Source organism: Lissotriton helveticus, chromosome 2_2 (assembly GCF_964261635.1).
Source record: "Lissotriton helveticus chromosome 2_2, aLisHel1.1, whole genome shotgun sequence".
Classification (NCBI taxonomy): Eukaryota; Metazoa; Chordata; class Amphibia; order Caudata; family Salamandridae; genus Lissotriton; species Lissotriton helveticus.
Genome location: NC_136060.1, coordinates 337728669 through 337750679, shown reverse-complemented (window position 1 = coordinate 337750679; position 22011 = coordinate 337728669). Strand labels below are relative to the sequence as shown.

The 22011-nt window shown below is 42.9% G+C and overlaps 1 protein-coding gene across 3 annotated transcripts in view; it reads left to right on the top strand.

The window, feature by feature from the left end:
• EVC2 (EvC ciliary complex subunit 2) overlaps positions 1–22011 on the top strand; it is a 526400-nt gene that overhangs the window by 88619 nt on the left and 415770 nt on the right. For all 3 annotated transcript variants that reach the window (XM_078678486.1, XM_078678485.1, XM_078678484.1), the window contains exon 6: positions 11773–11882. In XM_078678486.1, coding sequence (XP_078534612.1) covers positions 11773–11882 — 110 coding nt within the window. The remainder of the gene's footprint in view (positions 1–11772; positions 11883–22011) is intronic.

Below are 22011 nucleotides of genomic sequence, written 5' to 3'. Positions count from 1 at the left end.
CACCTCTCATGTTGCCTGCCAGTTTGGTTTTGTATAAAGAGAGCCTTATACACAGAATTAGGAGTTTAACCTTGGTTTCCCTTTGAGCTGAAAGCCTTTTCCCTCGTTTTTATCATGGGTGAATTGTGACTGGTTCCCCTTCCTGATTAGTTTAAAGAAAAGATATAAAATCATTACTAATACTTACCCATACCTTTTCCGGTTTCCCCGAGGATACTGGCTGTGACCATCCCAATACCCTAGGAAAAAAAAGGAGAAGATCAGACCGTGGTTACTGCATTCCTCACCGTTGTCACCATTCATGAAGCTGGATATATATTACATGAAACATGGACTGCCCATTGACGTTACCATAACTCTAATATTCCGTTGTTTCATTTATCATTGGTGTTATCAATAAAAGTCACCATTCAGAAAACAGAGAAGCCTCTGAAGCCATATTTCCACTTTCCACAAAATGGTGTCAGAAGTGCAATCTGAGGAAATGGAGGCTTCTGTTGCCAAATTGGCTAAAGGATAGCAGAAATTAGAAAACGCCTTCGGGAAATTCATGGGCACCACTTTCGAGGACACGGAGACCTTTCAGAGCGCTCGCCAAAAACAATCGGAGCATATTGGAAAAGTCTCCCGGACACGGGACATTGGCATTAATAAATTGGCAGACACACTAGAAACACAAAGAGGTCACACCCTTAAACCTTCCATCGTCTTCCAAAAGTATGCACCTGGAGACAATCCTGATTTCTTTTTTAACATTATGAACAATTAGCCCAAGCTGCTGGATGGCCAGAGAAACGGTGGGGGCAATATCCGGGGCCACTGTTGACTGGTAACCTGCAAATGGCCTACCAAGCCGTTAACCCACGCTGTACCACCTCTTAACTGAGACATAAATAAAAGCATCCTGGAGTGTCTGGTCATTGAGGACAAGACCTATATAGAATACACGGGGAGACTGAAAAGAAAATTACTCAAGGGGAAGAACCAGTGACCCGGAGACGTCCGCTAGACATAGGACCACTAGGAAGATTGATTCCATAACTCTTCCTCTGGGAGCTGGAGAGATAGCCAGTATGCCACAATGCTTATATTGTGGAGGATTAGTACACAAAGCCCGGTATGGTCCTCAGAAGGTAGAGGCAAAGGAAATAGGGCTAGCTAAACCATCCTGTAGAGCTATAACAGCAAAAGAAATAAACCATTAAAAAATCAAGTCTTTACTGTACATGACTGTGCACTTCTGCTGCGTTCATCTTCAGAGCAAAACATTTTAAGCCAATGGCAACTCCCCTTTAAAGTCATAGGACAAATAGGACCCGTAACATATTGGATAGAAACCAAAGCAAGAACAAGGAGTCCCAGATATATCACATAAACTTGTTAAAAAAAGTGTGTGGGGGGTCCCTAACTGCTTTTTCCACCTTTGGAGTTAAAGGCAATACTCAAGATCTATACTGTATAGACTCCAAGCATGATGCCCTAAAAAGACAGGACCTGCAAACCAAGTCAAAATCACAGTTAAGCATTTTCTCCACCATTCCTGGGTGAACCCAAATGTTACAACACTCCATAGTTACTGGTTGGAGGGGGAACATGGTGACCGCAAGCTAACCGGCCTCGAGCTCACCAGGGAGAAACACGTTTCTTTTTGCCGTTGGTGGGACCCCTCACCCCCCACTCCCTGCGCTTACTCGTAACTTTACCCCCACCCAATGGTATTGCTGCAGTGGATGTCACGAGCATTTGCAGCGGGTCCCAGCCCTGAGGCTGCCTCAGAGAACCTGGCACTGGGAGAGCTCAGCAAAGGAGCTGTGGTGAAGCAGGGCAGCGGGTGTGCTGTTCTAGTGCAGCGGTGGTGGCGTCAGCACAAGTCAGAGGGATTATCAGGAGGACTTTTCACCGGCTGCTGTAGTTTTCCTTAAGGTGACTGGCAGCCCGCAGGCTCTGGGCAGAGTTCGGAGGAGATCCTCCCTCAGGTGGCAGGAAATTTCCTTGAGGCATTCAACAGCATGCCGCTCCAGGAAAAGAGCTGTGGGCCTTTCTGGGAGGCAGTAAAAGAAATCTGGTGGGCACAACGCCCCTTGCCCATGCAAGGGGCATTCAGCTCTCCCAAGCAGTCAGCTCTCAGAGAAGGTAAAAAGTAAGCTAATTGGTGCACACTATGTACCAGAGGCATAACCGCATCATCAAGGGTAGATCCAAGGCTGGAATTTCCCCCTGTTATAGTGGTCCCCAGTGTTAAGGAATCCACCACGGGGTAAAATCTTATATCCGGGACGGCAGCAGATGTGGAGGTCTCCATAGCTAAAGCTTGGAAAACTGGGAAATCTACTAAGCTGTCGGGGAAGAGTCCACGGGATAGGGGAAAAAGAGCTCTGGATCAAGGTCACCCCATCCCTTAATTCCTTCTATAAAGTTCTGACATTGCCAGGCCCTCAAAGCAAAGGGAGACAGGTGGATATGGTCATGAGCTTAAGCATATGTGCCACAGTGAAATTTACTTTGAACATAACTACTCCTCCTCGTTAGAAGCTCACCAGGCATCTCATGCCTGAAAGCTATGAGAGGGTTCCCCGGGGAGGGATGGGTTGGGTGGCACTGGGTGGGGAAGGCACTGGATCAGCGGGAGAAAAAGGAAGAAAAAAAAAGTCCTCTGTATCACCTAGCTGTATCTATTTAGTAAGTTGGCCTAGGTCAATGCATAAAAAAAGGGTCTTGAATATACAGAAAATTATGGGGTGGGGCGGGGTAGTAAAGAGCTATCTTTTTTAACGTGGAATGTAAATGGCCTCAGATCTAAAAGTCAGCAAAGATTGGCTACGAGATACTTTGTCCTACATCAAGAAACTCTCCGAACAGCCAGTGAGAGTAGAGCCCTGTTCTCTAAATGCAGATGGGTTGATAGCTATGTTTCGGAGCAAGTAGAGCATTGTAAGGGGGTGGCTATCCTGAGTTGGAGGGGAGTTGGGGGTTGATGTAAAATCCTCAGAAACCAACAGTTCTGGAAGGTGGGTTCTGGCAACCTTGAGTTATGGGGGTTTTGAGTCTGTGTGTGCTGGATTTTACGGCCCAAATTTGGATGACCCCCAGCACACAGCCAATCCGGAGTGGATTTTAGTGGAGGTTACATCCCCAATGATTATCGAGGGGATTTCAATATCCTCCTGGACCCCATCTTGGATAGATCTACTTGAAAGAACCTAGGGAGAGACAGGCTCTAAAAATATGCTTCAGGACATATGCTTGGTAGATGCATGAAGATATATAAAGGGATCAAGGAGGGGCTATACTTACCATAGTAAAAAAATATGGTAATTTTTCCAGATTGAAGTATGCCTTTGTGGATAGAACTCTAGCTGAAAATATAAAGGCGGTCCATATTCTATGGGCCATATTTTGGATTATGCTGTGGTTAGTATGTCTTTAAAGTGTTCTATCGGCCAACAAAATGTAAGGTAGACATTTAAAAGGGCTATCCTTTTAGACCCAGAGGTCTTTGCCACTCGAAAACAAGCCTACGCTGACTTCTTTCTTGATAACCAGGATTAGCCCCTCTTGACGTAATTTGGGATCATTTTAAAGTGTATATTCGAGGGGTGTTGCAAAGTCAGGCTCATTTTGAAAATAAGGTTGTAAGAATAGACCTCACAAGAGTGGAAGACAGAGTGGGACACTGGAGGTCGAGTTGCAGCAGCAAGGCAGGAGGCTAAATAAAGATAAGTAGGGGTTACTAAGGCAGTTGGAAAAGGTGAGGTTAAATTAGAAGATCCAATTGGTTATTAAGTGCAGAGAGCATTGGCAAACAGGATGTACGAGACAATTTGAATATGGAGAAAGCGGGGACTCTGCTAGCATGGAAGTCAAGAGTGGAGAGATCTAGTTATTACATCAGGGAATTGGTAATCAATCCACAGGGAGACTCCTCCTTGAGGAAATGCAGGCCTTTCTAGTACCCTTATTGTCAGGGCCGGACTGGGAACCAAAACAGGACCTGGCAAAGTGCTCGTCCGGCCCCCCCACACCCCGGGGGTGGTGGGTTGAGGGTGCGACCGCGCTCTTTGCCAGGGCCGGTTTTCGGCCGATTTTGTTACAGGGCCGTTTTTGCAGCGTTGCTGCAAAAACGGCCCTGTAACAAAAACGGCCCCCAGGGGCCTAAAACCAGCCCCCGCCCTTGCAGCGCACCGGGGGATTGCCCGGTGCCCGCAACGGCCAGTCCGGGCCTGCTTATTGACTGAATTATACACAGAAGAGGTTTAACCAGATTCATAGAGGCTTAGAGTTTGTCTGGAAAGCGTACAGCTTCGGGGACTTACAAGGGGTGGTAGAGAATGTTTGGAAGCCCCAATACCAAGGAGGAGATTAGGACATACCTTCTGCAGATAAAGAACAGTAAGGCGGCTGGCCAGGATGCTTTACCATCAGAGTTGTATAAACTCTTGATAGAAGAATTGGTGACAGAGTGGGAACTACTGTTTAAATCAATATAACATCAGGGGGACAAATCCCAAACTCATGGAAAGATGCGAAAATTGTCTTGGTTTTAAAACCTGCCAAGGATCCTAGGAATGCAGACTCCTGTCGTCCTATCTCCCTGTTAAATGCAGATTATAAAATATTTGAGTATCTTGACAGGAAGATTGTCTGAGCTTCCCCCTCAGCTGATACACACAGATCAGAAAGGATTTATCCCGAAGAGGCAAATTCAAGAGCTTACGCAACAGTTGACCTTGCCACGATTCATTCGATTCCCTTAGCCGTTGTCACAATTGAGGTGGCTAAGGCTTTTGATTGTGTATGTTTGGTGGTATTTATAGAGCGCATGTGCCGCTACGAGGAGCATCATGGCACTATAGTTGATTGGGTTGCGGGTAAAGCCTAATAGCTACTGAGAGACAGGATTGAAGAGTTAGATCAGGGCTCTGCAAAGAGCATCCGAGGAGGTGAAAATCCAAGTTTTAAGGGGTTTCTGACTGGATGAAGCCAAGATTATAAGGGAGTTGATTTCAGGTCTTTGTGCCTAACACTGCAATGGATTTACCTCCTTTAGAAATGCATTTGAAGGGTGCGGGTTTTAAAAGATTTGAGTTGGAAGATCTAAGCGCACAATAAGGTATGTAGTGGGTAAACCTAGATCGAATATACTGCGGGCCGGAGGAGTAAAAGCTTCTAAAAGTTATTGTTAGAAGTTTGAACAGTATTCTTTCATGAACAGGCAGCCAGTGCAGTGTTTTAAGGGCAGCTGATGCAGAGGATTTTCTGGGCCATTTGAGTACTAATCTTGCTGCAGCGTGTTGGACCATCTGAAGCTTATGAAGGACTGATTTATTGGTTCCTGCATAAAGGCTGTTGCAATAGTCCAGTCTAGAAGTGATTAGGGCTGTAGCAACTGTCTGCCTTGTCTATAAGGAAAGTAGGTCAACATTTTTTTTGTGATTTAATTAAATGAAGGCAGGTGCCAGCTACAGATAGCGCCTGTTGATGGAAGGGCAGTGCAGAATCAAATCTGACCTCCAGGTTTTTGGCGGTAGTTACCGTGTCAGGGGGAGGTGGATGTCAATTGGCCACTATTGACTGGGGCAGAAGTTGTTGCCCTTCCCCAATGGCATGATTTCTGTTTTTTCAGAGTTGCTTCTCGGGTGGTTGGTCTTCATCCAGTGGAAGACAGCTGTGAGGCAGTGGCACAGGTTTTCCTCAGCCAGTGTAGTGTTTTTGTGTAGGACCTATACCAGCTGAGTATTGTCAGCATATGATATGGTCTTGATGTTGAAGGACGAAATTAGCCTGATTAGCAGAGCCATATAAGCATTGAAAAGCACTGGACTGAGGATGGAACCTTATGGGACCCCACAGAGTAGTGATTTTTCTGTTGACTGGATTTGCCCAAGGGTAGTGACTTGCCTTCGATTTTGGAGAAAAGACCCTAACCAGGCAAGTGCAAGATGGGAAATGCCATAGGCTTTGAGACGATCTAGGAGGATGTTATGTGAGACTGTATCGAAAGCCGCTGATAGGTCCAAAAGGACCAGCACAGCTTTTTTTCCCTGGTATATTGGGCATATTTGTGGGAGGTCCTGGATGTAATAGGATTAAGTCCGGGCTTTACACTTATTCTCCAGAACCTAATGAAAACTCATCGGCCAGGATTATTCTTAATGGTTTCTTAACTAGGAGTTTTAGTATTCAGAGGGGTACAAGGCAGGGTTGTCCCCTGTTTGAAATATACATTGAACCTTTGGCACAACTGATTGGGAAAGATGCTGAGGTCATCCCTTTTTATTCATCTACTTTTAGTAGCAAGATTGCTTTGTATACCAACAATTTGATAATTTATATATCAGACCCTGTTAAAACCGTACAGAGGGTGGAGCGGGTGGTGGCAGAGTTTGAGGCCCTGTTGGGGTATTTCGCGAATAATTCCAAGATGAGGTAATGTGTTGGAATATAGAAGACTGGAGAGGGAGAGGGAGAGGGAGTGCAGAGATAAAGTATTTAGGGATCACTATTTTCAACCCAGTGGATGAAATGCCATCTCATTTTTTTAAAAAGGGTGGTTAAGGAAGTTGACTTCCTACTGTCCAGATGGAAGAACTTGCAACTAGCAATCTATGGGTGAGTTAATTTAATTAAGATGTCGATCCTTCCGAAACTGTCATCTTTTTAACTGCATCCCCTCACATTCCCAGGATTAATCACAATTAAGATCCAGGGACAAATAAACAGTTTCATATGGGCTTTCAGGGAGGCTTAGGTTGGTGTGGAAAGAGATGAGGCGAAGGCTTGAAAAGGGTGGCTTAGTCCTCCCAGACTTAAATGTTTATGGTATAGCATTTCAGTTTAAGAATCTCCAGATGTTATTGAGAAAGCAGGATAGCTCAACATGGGGAATGCTATTAGGAGCAATGATTGAGAGAGTTAGGAGCTGATGGGTTTTTGTATAGGTTTGGCACCCCAAAATTCTTTAAAAAGGTATGACTGAAGGTTTTAAAGACAGCACTCAACCTTTGGTGCCAGGTGAGGAAGATGCTTAATACTGGATATTATACTGACTTTGCACCAATATGGGATTCCCACGGCATCCCAGAATACATGAAGGATGGGTTGAGTCTCCCATTAAGATGGGCAGGGACTGTTACCTGGGGAGACCTGATGACAGTGCAAGGAATACTACCGTAGGATCCCCTGAGAGCCAAAGTTGGAGATAGTCTATCCAGGTTCAAATATGTACAGCTATCTTCCTGGTTTGCAACCTCGACACAGGAGACTTGGAGAGAGAGAGAGGGAATGGGAATTTGAGTCCTCGCTCCAGGATGTAAGATCTAAAAGAAAGGAGGTCTCCATATGGTATTGAAAACTCCTGGTAGAGAAAGATAAGAAAATAAAAGCACCATATATGGTGTTGGGAGATACCTTTAAGAAGTAGACTTCCAACCAATTTGGCGTTACTCTGAAATTATTACACTCCTTTTTTAAGCCTGCAACTCTAAAGCGAAACCACTTCTTCACCATCAATAGATTACATTGGACACCACAAAAAATGGTCAAATTCACCCCATTGCCTACCCCCAGGTGTAGAAGGTGTGGACTCTTCAAAGCTAATGATGAACATAGCTTTTTTTTGTGCCCTAGGATTAAAGCATTCTGGACTGACATTGAGACCATTTTAAAAGATATTTTAGGGGTAACTATAGCTTTAAACATTTTATTAGTCCTGTTGGGAGTAGATAAGACCTCACATAGCTTATTGAGCAGGGAGCAAAGTAGCCTCATGTTCTATTTGATACTTATAATGACAAGGGAAATTTGTAAATCATGGATCAACCCATCACCTCTGAATGTTGCAGACTGGATTAAAGTGGCTAAATGGACTTGGCGTACAGAGATGGAATGTAAGAGAAGAAGACGACCCGGGATATGAGTGAACTTTTTCTAGGTGGAGTGAAACTTAGGGGAGAACCTCAGATAGAACAATGAGATCCTATGATTACACCGAGGCACTGCTCCAAGTGATGGTCCCACTTGGCCGGTTAAGAGCAGAGGGGCCAAGTGCTAATGCAACAGACCATGAGGCGGACAGATAACCTGGTCCGAGAATTGCAGACGCTATGGTGCTATGATGACAAAAAAAACAAATCTACAGTTAATGAACCAGGAAAACGAGTATGCCTTGAAACCATATTGCATACCCGAAGCCCGACGACAAGCCATCAAAGAGGAGGTACGCAAAATGCTCACACTAAGGGTTATAGAGTTCTTTATGAGTCCTTGGAACTCACCAGTAATAGTGGTACTAAAACCAGACTGCACCATTAGATATTGTTTTGATTTCAGAGAGGTTAATAAGATTTGGAAGTTTGACATGTACCCATTACCTCACGTCGATGACATGATAAAAAGACTAGGATAAGCCCAATACATCTGTCAGTTACGCCCGTGGAGAAACGCTACCATTTTAACATGCACACATTTTTCTAAGTTTCCTGCTCTTTCACACGAGGACTTTTGACACACAATTGCGTGCGTGACAGTGCAGGATTAGCCATGAAACTACATTTGCTTACAAATTCCACTTTGTAAGAACACTATTATGACATCTTGAACATCTTGTACAAGGTTCAAACATACATTGTGCAAATGTGATTGTAATTCATCAATGAGGTGACACAGCTATCAATAGATCACAAAAAATTGTGGCCTGACAAAGGTCTCAGCTCGGGAGCAAGGACACTTTTTGTTATAAATAAACAAGCATTTCCGGGTTGGGGCAGAGGAGCACTTGCTGTCCTTGCGAGGTCACTACATGCTGAAATCTCAGCCCAGCTGCTTGATGACCCCTCTGCAAGGAGGGATACCTGAGACGAAAACTGGGACCTAAATATTTTCCCTTCAGGTATTGGGGGTTGGATCATCGAATAGGGGATTCTTGGCAGAACACACACACACCCGAGCAACTAGGTTAGGGAATACATAGTAGGAGTACCCTAGATACAGTTCTTTTATGCTCGCATATATACATTGTTTTAGCAAGATGGGGGAACTATTTATTTTGTTCACTATCCTTACACCGTCAATCACTTTTATCTGCTTCTGTCTATCGATCATTGCAGCACAAATATTCTATACAAGAATCACAATGGTTCAATAAATATTGAGAATGCCTCTCTGTGTATTACTTGTATATTTCTCTGAGAGAGAGCATGAGTGACTGAGCGAAAGGGTTGATCTTGGGGACACAAGACCGGCAGGTTCAGTAAACTGAGGCTTTGTTTAGAGCATGTCTAATACCACAACAGATGATTTTCCTGAACAAGACTGTGCAATAAATATCATGTCTTGGATTAGCTAAGTTGAAAGATTTGACACCCCACTCATTCCCTCATTTTACAAAATACAAGGAGGAAATATTGGACACCATCCTACCTAATGCCACATACAATTTTCAGATCCCAATAGGAAGGGATGTTTGGTTTGGCTGTTAGACCCAAACAGATGTCAGGTAAGATTCCTCAGTAACACCAAGGGTTTATGATCGGTAGGCCTGACGTGCTCAGGCGGAGAGAACTTCATCACTGTTCCCAGAGTCAAAAAGGCCCGGTCCGGAGGACGCCGCTTCTCGGTCCACACGGCCAAACACTGGAACAACCTTCCTCGGAGACTGAGAACTGAACCTAATCTTCTCCAATTCAGGAAGGCCTTGAAAACCTTTCTCTTTCCTTAAATCCCCCCCCTTCGATTCTGACCTCTCCTGAGTTCTGGTTCTAGCGCTGGGATGCTCTAGGGTTACTACGCGCTCTATAAAACCTTAAAATAAATAAATAAAATAAATATGTGCAGTCTGAACACTTGGTGTGGTGACTACTCACAGTTTTGGGAAGTTGTGCCTTGATTGCCTAATAATCTCATTATTGGCTCAGGTGAAACAACACTGGTCCCTTTTTTCTGATGACCAGAAGTTCAAGGACTTTTTATTAGGTCCTCGAAAACCACGTCAATATACAACAAAATATGGAAGGTTTCTCAGCAGGAAGCTGCTGAAAGACTGCATGAAATTGACAGGGCCAGTTTAGAAAAGGCTGCAGTAGTGGTTGACAATGGAATGACCACCTTGTTATCTAGAATATACTCTTTGGGACACCTAGTGTCATCGGCAATAGACATTATTCAACAAGACATATCCACATTACAACATGGGCAGTCACAGTTTAGGTCTATTCTGCTGTTTATCTGGACACTAAAAATATTATGTTCTGGCCATGTGCCATGTCAACCTATTAATGCCACAAGTCTGTTTTCACCTTACAAAACAGCAGATACTAATGGCACGCAAAGATGTTACACATAGAAAAAACTAGAGAAGTTACCTTTCACTGTTGCTGAATCACCATGCGTTGATTGGAATATTCAATGGATACATCACCCTGCCGATTTCGATATTTCATTTTCAGTACTATCTGCAGTACCAGTAAATGGGCAGATATGAAGCATTGAGGGAAGGGTTTATACATGGGTATTGGGAATTACCTTTCTGATTTCAGTGTTGAAATTGGACACTGAAGTTTTTCTCAGCGGTTCACACTATGAGAATACTTTAAGTGGCTCTTTAGTGTGCAAGGATGTTGCACTTCATAGGCCTGTAATACTTTTGTAGCAAACTTATCTTGCTACTTGAAAGGTTCTCCAGTGGCCTTGATACGTCTGGCTTTCAAATGTGAGACTCCACTCTACAACACCGCCATAGGCGTCATCTCAGCATACCACATCTTTTTATGCAGCTCATTCAAATTGTTAAAATATTTTTGGAGTTATAGATAGATTTTATGTGTTGTAATGTGAAGCCAGGGGAAAAGTCAGGGTTGCCTTGTTGGTGCTTCTAGACAATAAAACCTCTTTCTATTCTGTACAACGATGTTGAATGTTCTGTTTACGTCATCTCTCTTGAGAAACAGAAGAGTAGATTCTTTCATTCTTGCACAATATTAAATAGTACACAAATTTACTTGGGGTGTATATTAAAAATTGTGAAAAAAGCACTGTATGTCTCACAAGAAGTGGGTCTTTGGAGAGATGAGCACACTATGTATTACACATTGTATTAGGAAGGAGGCACATATTTCATAAATGTCCAGAATTGCATTGTTATATTAAGATCCCTCCTGTCAAGAAAGAAAGCTATTATTTACTTCCTATGAAATTATTTTACTTTTGACTTCACAAAGTAAGAAGTAAGTTTCTCCCATATGAAAATGTTATCCAGAACCCTACATTATTTTTCTATTTATTTTTTTAAAGTGTACTGTATTATTCATTTTACTTTTACACAGGAATGCATAACTATATCATTATCTTCCAGATCTCATCAATCAATAATACGTGTAGATATACATTGCTAGTTATTTAATTTTCTAGGTATTACTGCTTGTCAGAAATAATATTACTATACATATCTTTATTTCCCCTATTCACCCAGTCCAATTTAAGATTTATATAACTTTACAGCTTGTATACCTATAGCTCTGTGCAATCTTGCATATGTTGTTGAGTATATGTGTTTTATTACATTTGCGTCAGAGTGTGAATGCAAGAATGATTCAGTTGATGAACGATAGGATGCATGAAGGACAAGATGGGTGGCCAAATGCATGTATGATGATTGAATGCCTGAACCCATCATTCAATCAATGACACAATAGACACTTTCACTCTTAAACCAGACCTTTTGGCATTCCCAATTCCTGCTGGCTTATATTCGTGAAACAAATGTTATTCTCATTTCAGTTGGGGATTCCTTTGTAATAAACTATACCGCAGCTCCTATCACAACTGCATACCAGAATGGCAAACTCATGACACTGCCTGCCGAACTCAGCTTTATCCGTTCATCGCAAGTATGTTGGTTTACAGTTGTTGTATTAAAATCTGTTTTCATTGCTCGATTTTAAAATTATTGATCGCTGGGCATGTTTTTATAATGTGTACAATTTCCTGAATAATTTTTCATGCGTTTAACTGCCCGAGCCTAAAATGATAACCCGCTTCCTCTCATTTGTGTTCCTTCCTAGAAACTGTTAGCTAAAATTTGTTTGCTGGTGCCTCTTTCTATAATTGGTCATCCATCTGCAGCACGTGCTCCTATAGTGGTAAATGTTTTACGTTTGAATTCTGCAGGATTTCTTATTTATACATGTATAGGCAATTAAAAAAGGGAAAAAAAACATAGAGATAGGAAAGTCTCGCAGTTTTGGGTATTATTGGAGTCACATATTCAGGCATTATTTTAATTTCAACTAGTCTCCATCCTTAATTACTTGCCATATTTTCTAGAATGTGTGGTATATTTGCTCAAATGGCTTATCCGCCAGTTATTAGAATTTTATCTTGCTTCATAAAATAATTTTAAAGTAGCATACTTTTACAATCCCCCATGAGGCTTTCCATATGATTCTGTATGAGAATAATCTTCTACTTTGTCTGAGATTGTGGAATTCAATTTACTACCCTCTGGTTTATTTACACAATCCTCATTATGGCACTGTGAACCTGATATGATGTCAGAAACTCTGACTGGTGTGTATGGAAATGTAGGAAGGGTTATAGAGAAGGGAGTTTGGCATAAACATATGGTCATGGTTTGCGTGACTGTTGTGCGAGTTCTGGATTGTTTAGCTAACCATAACTGACAATTTTATTGTTTTTTAGGTTTCCTTCTGTAACCATAACTTCACCTTAACTCTAGATTGTCAGTGTTTTCTGATGTGCTACATTTAAATTCTATTTAAGTATATACTTTACCCCAATGCTTGCTGCAGGTAGTCAATATCTGCAGCACAGGGATATGGCTGTGTGTAGTTTGGTTTAGCCGCAAACCCTGGCCTCTGTCCAGGTCCTGCACTGAACCCACTACAGGCCACCATTCCCCCCACTCTAATTGGCCTTCAAGGGTGGTGCTGACTCCATTTATATATATATTATAATAAAAAAAAAATGTGGGGTTGGCTCTTCCCATTTGGGGTTTGTGAACCCTCAGATTCTTAGGCCATTGTTCGGCCCCTCTGGTTTGTGGACCCTGTCACAGGTATGCAAATGCAAGAGGTGGCTTAAAAGGTGGCTTAAAACCTAGAAGCTGAACTGGGGTCTGCGAACGCTGTTGTAAAAATTCCTTTTTTTCTTTTTTAATTAAAAAAATTATATCCCAAAGCCAGTGTTCTATGTTAGCTACTCCTGCTCCTTTATGGCTTCTTAAGTTTTTGCCAGGTTGCTTAAATTGAGTCCCATACCCAGTAATGATCCTCTGTTACAGGCAACCAATCCAAAGCTTTGGATCTGTGGATCCTAGTTTGGTTTGTGGGTCTGAAAATAATGGTAAAAAAAGTGTTCCCTCATCTAATCACATTTTTTTTTTAATAATGTTACTCTACGGATTGTCCACGAACCACTCAAAAACATTTTGTATTCTGATTTCTTAAAAAATACCTTTTTATTTACAGCAACCAAGTGAGAGTATTTTCTTGTGTAACGTTCTACTTTCATACCAATCTTGGTGTAATTCCATCTGCAATTTTGCTGTATAGAAAAATAAATAATCTTATGAAAAGTTGAAATGGAAAAACTATTTTTTTAACCCATCCACCAATCTGCACAAAACTTGCCATCCTAAATTAGATTATTTTTATTTTCTTTTGGAAAGGTTTGTGAATGTTCTGTTAATGTTACCAAAGTTATTAGGAAAATAAAAAAAATGCCTTTTATAATGGAAACTCAGACCTAACCATAGGTACGGAGTTAACAAACAAGGAAATTGAGGATGTGTTTTTCTGATATCTTTGCCTCTTGGACTTCAAATTGGTCTTTGTGGCAGGAACAAGAGAGAGCTGTACGTCAATAAAACTTTTAGTGCGTGTAGGGATTTTAAGCATTTATGCTCTAATAACCAGCCTTTCTGGGTAGCTAGCATTTGGCCCTGTGAAATTACAGTCCTTAACAAGCCTTACTGTGTCTCCTCCTACCAACTCAACTGATTCCATTTGATTCAAATTGGACCTCCAGGTCTCAGAAGATCCCTACTACATGTAGAGTTCCATCTTTTTTATACTGTCACTTTCTACCTCTACATGGGGACCCTTGAGATTCTCCTCACTGAAAACAATATCTGCATTCATCAGTGCACCAAATGACACCTAGTTTTACTAGAAAGTGTTGCCTACTTCGAAGATCCAATGATTCAAAATTTAACCTCATCCAGACCTGCATGCCCAGCACCTATCTGAAGCTTACCTCCACTAAGATTGAATTCCTTTTATTCACCAGGAACATCAACCAAGAACTAGTTGAAAACTGCTTCATTGACATGAACCTGAATAGCCCAAGTCTCTTGTATTCACCCTGAGCACCTTACTCACCTTCAAGGGATACAAGGAGCGACAAACCAAGATGGCTTTGTACCAAGTATAGCTCTTGAAGAAAGTCAATCAATCGCTGCATTTCTAAAGCGCGCTACATACCCGTGAGGGTCTCAAGGCGCTGGGGAGGCGTGGGGCTTCTACTGATCGAAGAGCCAGGTCTTGAGAAGTCTTCTGAAGGCCAGAGGGTCCTGGGTCTGTCGTAGGCTGGTGGGGAGAGTGTTTCAGGTCTTGGCGGCGAGGTAGGAGAAGGATCTGCCGCCGGCGGTGGCTTTCCGGATGCGAGGAACTGTGGCGAGGGCGAGGTTGGCTGAGTTGAGGCTTCGAGTGGGTGTGTGGAAGCGGAGTCGGTTGTTGAGGTATGCAGGTCCGGTGTTCTGTAGTGCCTTGTGTGCGTGGATGAGGAGCCTGAAGGTGATCCTCTTGTTGACAGGGAGCCAGTGCAGGCCTCTCAGGCGGAGTGTGATGTGGCTGCGTCGTGAAACCGTTCCTCCCAGAAAGTGACCTCAAAACTGCCATTCAAGGCCTTATTCTCCCACATCTGGATGTCCCTGCTCTATGGACTCCCAGAATTCATATTGGCCCCATATAAGAGTCTGAAGACATATGACTGTACTGTTCTACCCTGATTCAACTCCATTTGCCAAATCTCACCATCTTCAAAACCAATTGCATGATCTATCAACCTATTAAGACTGGCACAGTGCCTATCTGGCTTACAATCTCACCAGTTCCAGTAACTATCAGCACACGTGCAGCCAGGAAGGACACCATCAGACTGTAGATAATTAAGAGGAGCAGAAACGAAGAAGATTTCAGGCTCACTTCATGTATGCACCCAGGTTCTGTAACAGCATCTCTGTATTCATCATGTCTGCCCCAACCTTTCTAAAATGTAGAAAAGCAACAAATTGATAGAAGACATGCTTGATTTAATCGCAGCTACTGATCATCATTCAGGGCTGCAATCCAGTCCATCAGTTTTCACCCACTGTGACACACCGGACAAGGACCAATCATATGCACTCAATAGGAACAACCCAACCCAAACTGACAAACACCCTGGGTGCCTCCAGTCAGGGATTCAAGCAGCCCCAGACCAGTTTCATCCTACATAGACTTCATCAGTGAGGTATAGTTTGTGAGCCCTCTACCCTGAACAACACTCTACTGCCGTTTTGCTGTGTCTGCATGATGCAAATACGCCATACATACAGACCTGCTTACAAAGGTGTAGTCGTATAATTTACATAGCTTTTTCTTCACCATGATGAACTATGAACTTTGCTCATGGAAGTAATCAGCTTTCTGGCTTATGATGAGGCAGGAATTGCAGTTTGTGCAATAGGTGAAACATAATCACAGCTCTCTTTATTTTTAAAAGATGGACCTAATTATTTAATGTTAATTTGATATTTTTCTCTAATCAAAACCCTAAAAGAGTGTTGATAATGTTACCTTTGTTTTCTCTCTCAGCCTAGTTGTTAAAATAACGCTGCCGGGGGCATATTACACATATTAAAGCAGGAAGACCCCAGTCAAGTCCACCACTGCTCATTATCCCTAAATTAACTCCATTGAGCAAGGCACAAAACTCAAAATATTTTCTCTCTTGTTCACTTCAACAAACCCAGTGATTGTCTTACAGTGGGTCTGATTTATAAAGCTGTTTTGTCTCGGTGTTCAGCAAATGTGTATAAATAAATGTCTTGCAATGCAAAATGCCTTTAAGGGTTCACAGAATCAGGAATGGAATTGGTATTGGCCGTCGCAAATAGGATTTGCTCTTTGTACTTCCACCAGTATGGCCTAATTTCCATGTGAGAATGTATATTACAAGAACCAAGATTACGGGTGTGTATAGGTGAGCACAGCAGCAATATTTGGTGAACATCCATAAACCCACTAGGTTGTGAGTATTTGCAGAGCAATTTAAAGTAGTTTCCCAAACCTGGAAGCATTCTTAAATTTACTCGGGGTAAAGGTAGAAGTAAAGGTATTTTACTGGCAAGAACAATGATTTCTACTCCAAGAAAAATATATTTCCTTGTGGAAAACTTTGGAATTACATTTCTGAACATGGTGTTGTCCACCACATGATACATTTCTGCATGCTGAAAAGGTTACTCAGGAGTAGTCAAGGAATCCTTAGTGAATTGATAAAATGTCTGAATTTTACTTCTGACTCCGAAGTAAACCTGCACAAATTCTTTATAAAGGATGTTTTTTTAATTGATCCAGTGTGTTTGTTGAAAGTTTGAGGACCTTTTGTTGAAACAAATACAGCACTGTACCCTTATATATAATGTTCATGATGGAGGACAAGGAATGTACGTGGACTTCTTGAAACAGTTTCCTATGTTCATACTTAATACTTGTGGGTTAATTAACCTGAAATAAAATTGATTGTGATCTGGTTGGACTAGTGACACCATTGTCAATAACTGGTGAACATGTGCATCTTCTGTACCTAAGCTAGAACAATCATGCATCGTTATTGAAGAGAACTGCATCACTGTCATACAGTCCTACTTTTAGTGAGAGGGATTCTTCTTTTTTGTTTAAAACATTTTATTACATTTAAAATACATAAACATACTCCAATACAGGATTCATTACTCAGTGCATATATATACATGGATAAGATTCTATAATGTAAACAAATCACTAGATATAAGTAGTATAATATAAATACGCAAGAGCTTCATATGGGGCAGGGTGTACGCAAAATGCATTACTTTTTTATCCTTTTCCTTTATCTATATGAGAAAGCAACATGGGAGAGGAGGAACGTGGGGAAAAGCAATGTAAAACGAATGCAGAAATACTAATAAATATAATAAAAATCAAGTCTTAACCAAAATAAAATATGATTAACGTTAACAATATTTGCACATTCAAGCATAATCAGGTTTGACAGAAAAGCATTCTTAACACCTTCTGGTGATTTACAAACATCCATAGTTATATTATTCAGGGGTCTATTAACAATCTTAAGAATTCTATCCTAAGATGACTATATATTCAGGGAGACCAGAAATTATCTATTTCTCCTGCTAACTAGAAGGAGTAGATATGGCTCCATCCTATCTATAATTATGACAAATAGTATTTCACCAAATGAGACACTTTGGTAGCATTTTAAATGTATACATTTCCAAAGGGAGCGTTAGTCAGTTTGTTTCTTATGTTATGAGCAAAGTTAAATAAAATGCCAACCAATTAGTCATACCTTGGGCACCTGATTGCAAAATGGTGTGACTAACAACTCGAGGATTCAAATGTTAAACCGAAGTAGGGAAAGTCATTTACTTTCCCTATTTTCTTATTATTGATGGAAATGGCACTGGTCTTGCAGTTCTTTGGGCTGCATGCCATGTAAAATATTTTAGAGCAATTGGTCTTGAGATTGTCCTTAAGCATGATAAAATTGTCAATGAGACCCTTATGGCTATTTGTGGTCTGACCTATTAAATTGGAAACATTGTCATACAAAAGTGCAGTTATGATGTTTTTTGGGGAGAAGTCTATATAGGTCAAACTCAACACAAAAGTATCAGAGTGCTTTGCATGAGCACCAGTTTTTAGGCACGGGGTGATTAAGTGATGTGCCTAGAATCGCAGGATGTTGAGCTTCCCTGCCGAGACTTAAACCCGGTTCCCCGGCTTTGAGGTCGACTGCTCTAGCCATTAGGCTCCAGCTTCATATTTAGTCCTTTACTAATTAGAAAGACATGTAAGTTGTTGATGTATAGTAGGAACAAAACATGAGTGAGGACACAGCCTTGTCTGACTCCCCAATTTAATGTAAATGACTCCGTGCATTTTCCCCCAACGCCATATCTCACTGAAGCTGATACTCCCGTGTGGAGCACTCGAAGGAAGTCAACTAACACATTTACCATCCCCATATCTGTTAAAATGCTCCTAAGCTTTGACCGATTAACTCAGTCAAAAGCCTGCTTAAATCCAAAGATATGTACATGTGGCCCCTTCGCTATGGTGTATTTGCTGACTAGTAGGTCAAGGTTTAGGCATTCCTTCATTGTCCAGACCCCTTCCATTAATCCATATTTCACCTTTGAAAGGATATTCAAGTCATCAGACCTTGCCACGATTCTATCTAGGAACATGCGGCCCACAACCTTTACAATTTAATCAAAGTAATTAAATGGGTCTGTAGCAGCATGGGTCTTGTTTGCTGCCTTTTTTAAAAACAGGTACACAGATAGCTGTGCCATGAAGATGGTAATAAAGTGGTATAGGCTAAGTTCGAAGCATTGGTGATGATGGATCCCTAAAGAAAATACTTGATTTATAGAGGTCCATGCAGACTCCATTGGGGCCTGTTGCCTTTGCAGAGGGTCTCTGTATGATTGCTGTTACCACCTCATACCTCTCGAACCTCATAGCAAGAGGATAGGTTGATGATACAGCATCACTAAATTGCTGGTCGCCTGAATTAACTAGGCCAGAGCTTTCCCAATTGTGTGTCCCGACAAAGTACTGTGCCGCCTGCAAAGGGTGGGTGTGTCGCGGATGGGCACTTAGCACATAACTGCTGCTAATTAAGAGGCATTAAGCTGTGCTTTAAGGCCTCTGCCGGCGATGTCATTCACCCACTCTCCCCTGGTCTCTGTTGAAAACACCCGATTGTCTGATAAAACACCCCCCCCCCCCCCCCCCTCGCGCCGACGAAATACAGTGCTGGCATGTGGGGGACCGTGAGTCATTCAAATACTTTCTGCAAAATTCGAGAAGTTTAAATACAAAACGCTGTTAGAGTGCAAAGTACCAGGCTTTCTACACAGCAGGACACGCGATCAGCTCGTCTGTGTGCAAAGCTTATGTCTGCTCTGTGTATGGAAAAGAAAAAGAATTCCGACCATATATTCTGCAGGAAGCGAAAATAAAATTCTTTTTTTTTTAAAGAAATATTGTTGGCTTTTTAATAGAACTCTCCTTGTCCTCCTTCCCCACCGGGTCAATTTTGTATTTTATTTTATTCTTAACAAACATATTTTGGCCTCTAAAGAAATGCGTTGTCATTTGCCCATCTAACCGACATACCCCTTCCGTCTACTGTCTGGAATAGACAGAGGGAGACAGACAGAGGTAGGAGGGTGACAGAGGGAGGAGAGCCACAGAGGGAAGAGGCGACAGAGGGAGGGAGACAGATGGAGGAAGACGGGTAGAGGGAGGGAGACAGAGGGAGGGAGTCAGGGGTAGACAGAGGGAGGGAGTGGGAGACAGAGAGAGGGAGACAGAGGGAGACAGCCAGAGGGAGGGAGACAGAGGGACAGAGACAGAGGGAGGGAGACAGAGAGGGAGACCGAGGGAGAGGGAAAGAGAGGGATAGGGGGAGACAGAGGGAGGGAGACAGAGGGAGGGAGTCCGGGGTAGACAGAGGGAGGGAGTGGGAGACAGAGAGAGGGAGACAGAGGGAGACAGCCAGAGGGAGGGAGACAGAGGGACAGAGACAGAGGGAGGGAGACAGAGAGGGAGACCGAGGGAGAGGGAAAGAGAGGGATAGGGGGAGACAGAGGGAGGGAGACAGAGGGAGGGAGGGAGACAGAGGGAGGAGGGCAACAGAGGGGTGAGACAGATGGAGAGGGAGACAGAGGGAGATCGAGGGAGAGGGAGACCGAGGGAGAGGAAGACCGAGGGAGATCGAGGGAGAGGGAGACCGAGGGAGAGGGAGACCGAGGGAGAGGAAGACAGAGGGAGAGGAAGACCGAGGGAGTGGGAGACAGAGGGAGTGAGAGACAGATGGAGAGAGAGAGAGAGAGGGGGGGGAGATTAAGAGGGAGTGGGAGACAGAGGGAGTGGGAGACAGATGGAGAGAGAGAGAGGGGGGAGATGGAGAGGGAGGGTGACTGAGGGAGGGAGACAGAGGAACGGAGACAGAGGGAGGGAGACAGAGGGACAAAAACAGAGGGAGACAGAGAGAGGGAGATAGAGCGGGAGACAGAGGGAGACAGGCAGAGGGAGGAGGGCGACAGAGAGCGAGACAGAGGGAGCAAGACAGACAGAGACAGAGGGAGGTAGACAGACAGGGAGACAGACGGACACAGACAGAGAGCGACAAAGGGAGGGGGACAGTCAGAGGGAGACAGAGAGAAAAAGTGGGAGACAGACAGAGGGAGGGAAACAGAGAGAGAGGGAGACAGAGATGGAGACTGAGGAAGGGGGACTGAGGGAGGGGGTCATAGGGAGAGAGACAGAGGGAGAGGGAGACAGAGGGAGAGGGAGAGAGAGGAAGAGGGAGACAGAGGGGGAGAGAGAGACAGAGGGAGAAAGAGGGAGAGAGAGAGAGAGAGAGAAGGAGAGTGACAGAGGGAGGGAGACAGAGGGACGGAAACAGAGGGAGACAAACAGAGGGATGAGGGTGACAGAGAGTGAGACAGAGGGAGCGAGACAGACAGAGGGAGACAGACGGAGACAGACAAAGGGAGACAGAGGGAGAGGAAGGGAGGGAGACAGGGGAAGAGAGAGGGAGGGAGACCGAGAGAGCGAGACGGTTAGAGAGAGAGAGAGAGAGAGAGGGAGACAGACAGATTGAGTGAGAACCCCCCCTTAGGTGGGTCGGGCTCGCTCGCTACACTGCCTTACTGTGTCCCAAAATGATGCATCTCCAAAAAGTGTGTCACCAACATGAAAAGTTTGGAAAGCTGTGCACTAGGCAGTAGATAGACCTAAAGTAAGCCACCTATTTGTAGGTTATGATATTGAGCCCTAGGCCAATCATCTGTGCCCTATTAAACATATCCATGTACATTAGTACCCAGAATGTCATGGCATCTATATTGTTACAGAAGGTGATCAGGTCCTCCCACATCTCTTCCTTTAAGGGAGATTTCCTGCTTTTTAATGCAGTGTTATACTTAAGCAGGCATCTGAATTCGTCCTCCCTATTTCCAGGGCTCTTGTTCAAGGCCTTATGCAAAGGCCGGTTTGCCTCCCTACAAGTGTTATCAAACCATGTTCATGAAATTGAATGGGTTACAGCAGGAAGTTCCTAATAAAACAGCCCAGGTTAATAGAGGCATCTAAAATGTATTCCGCAGGACCATTGTCACTTGAAAGACAGGTTTAACTAATTCTTGTAGATTTTCTCTAACAATGTTAACTAATAATGGTGACGTATCAGCAGCTATCCCTTTAAGTGTCAACCCTTGGTCTTTAACTGTGAAATCGTTAGTGCCCTTGTTAAGATGCATTTGAGTTATTTCATGTATAACTAAAACTAAAATGTTTGAACTATAGTCACTATAACCATTAGCCAGAGTGTTCCAAGACTAAACATAGATGTACTATATTCTGGAAACAAAAACATAATCTATCACAGTTCAAAGACATCAGCCAATAAACGTCATAATTTGGTTATGGAATACCCCAAAGGTTTCAGCGATGTTACACAGATAAAAATCAGATAAAAACCTGTGAAGTACGTTCCCCCTTGCATCCCTTTTTGAGTGGAAATGACCAGCATTCTTAATTGAGATAGGTCAAAGTATGTAGGACAATCACTAAAGTTGGCATTAAAGTCACCCCCTAAAATGATGTTAAAATTCTGTGAGTATACTGTCCACCACAGTAATAGATATTCACCTTAAGG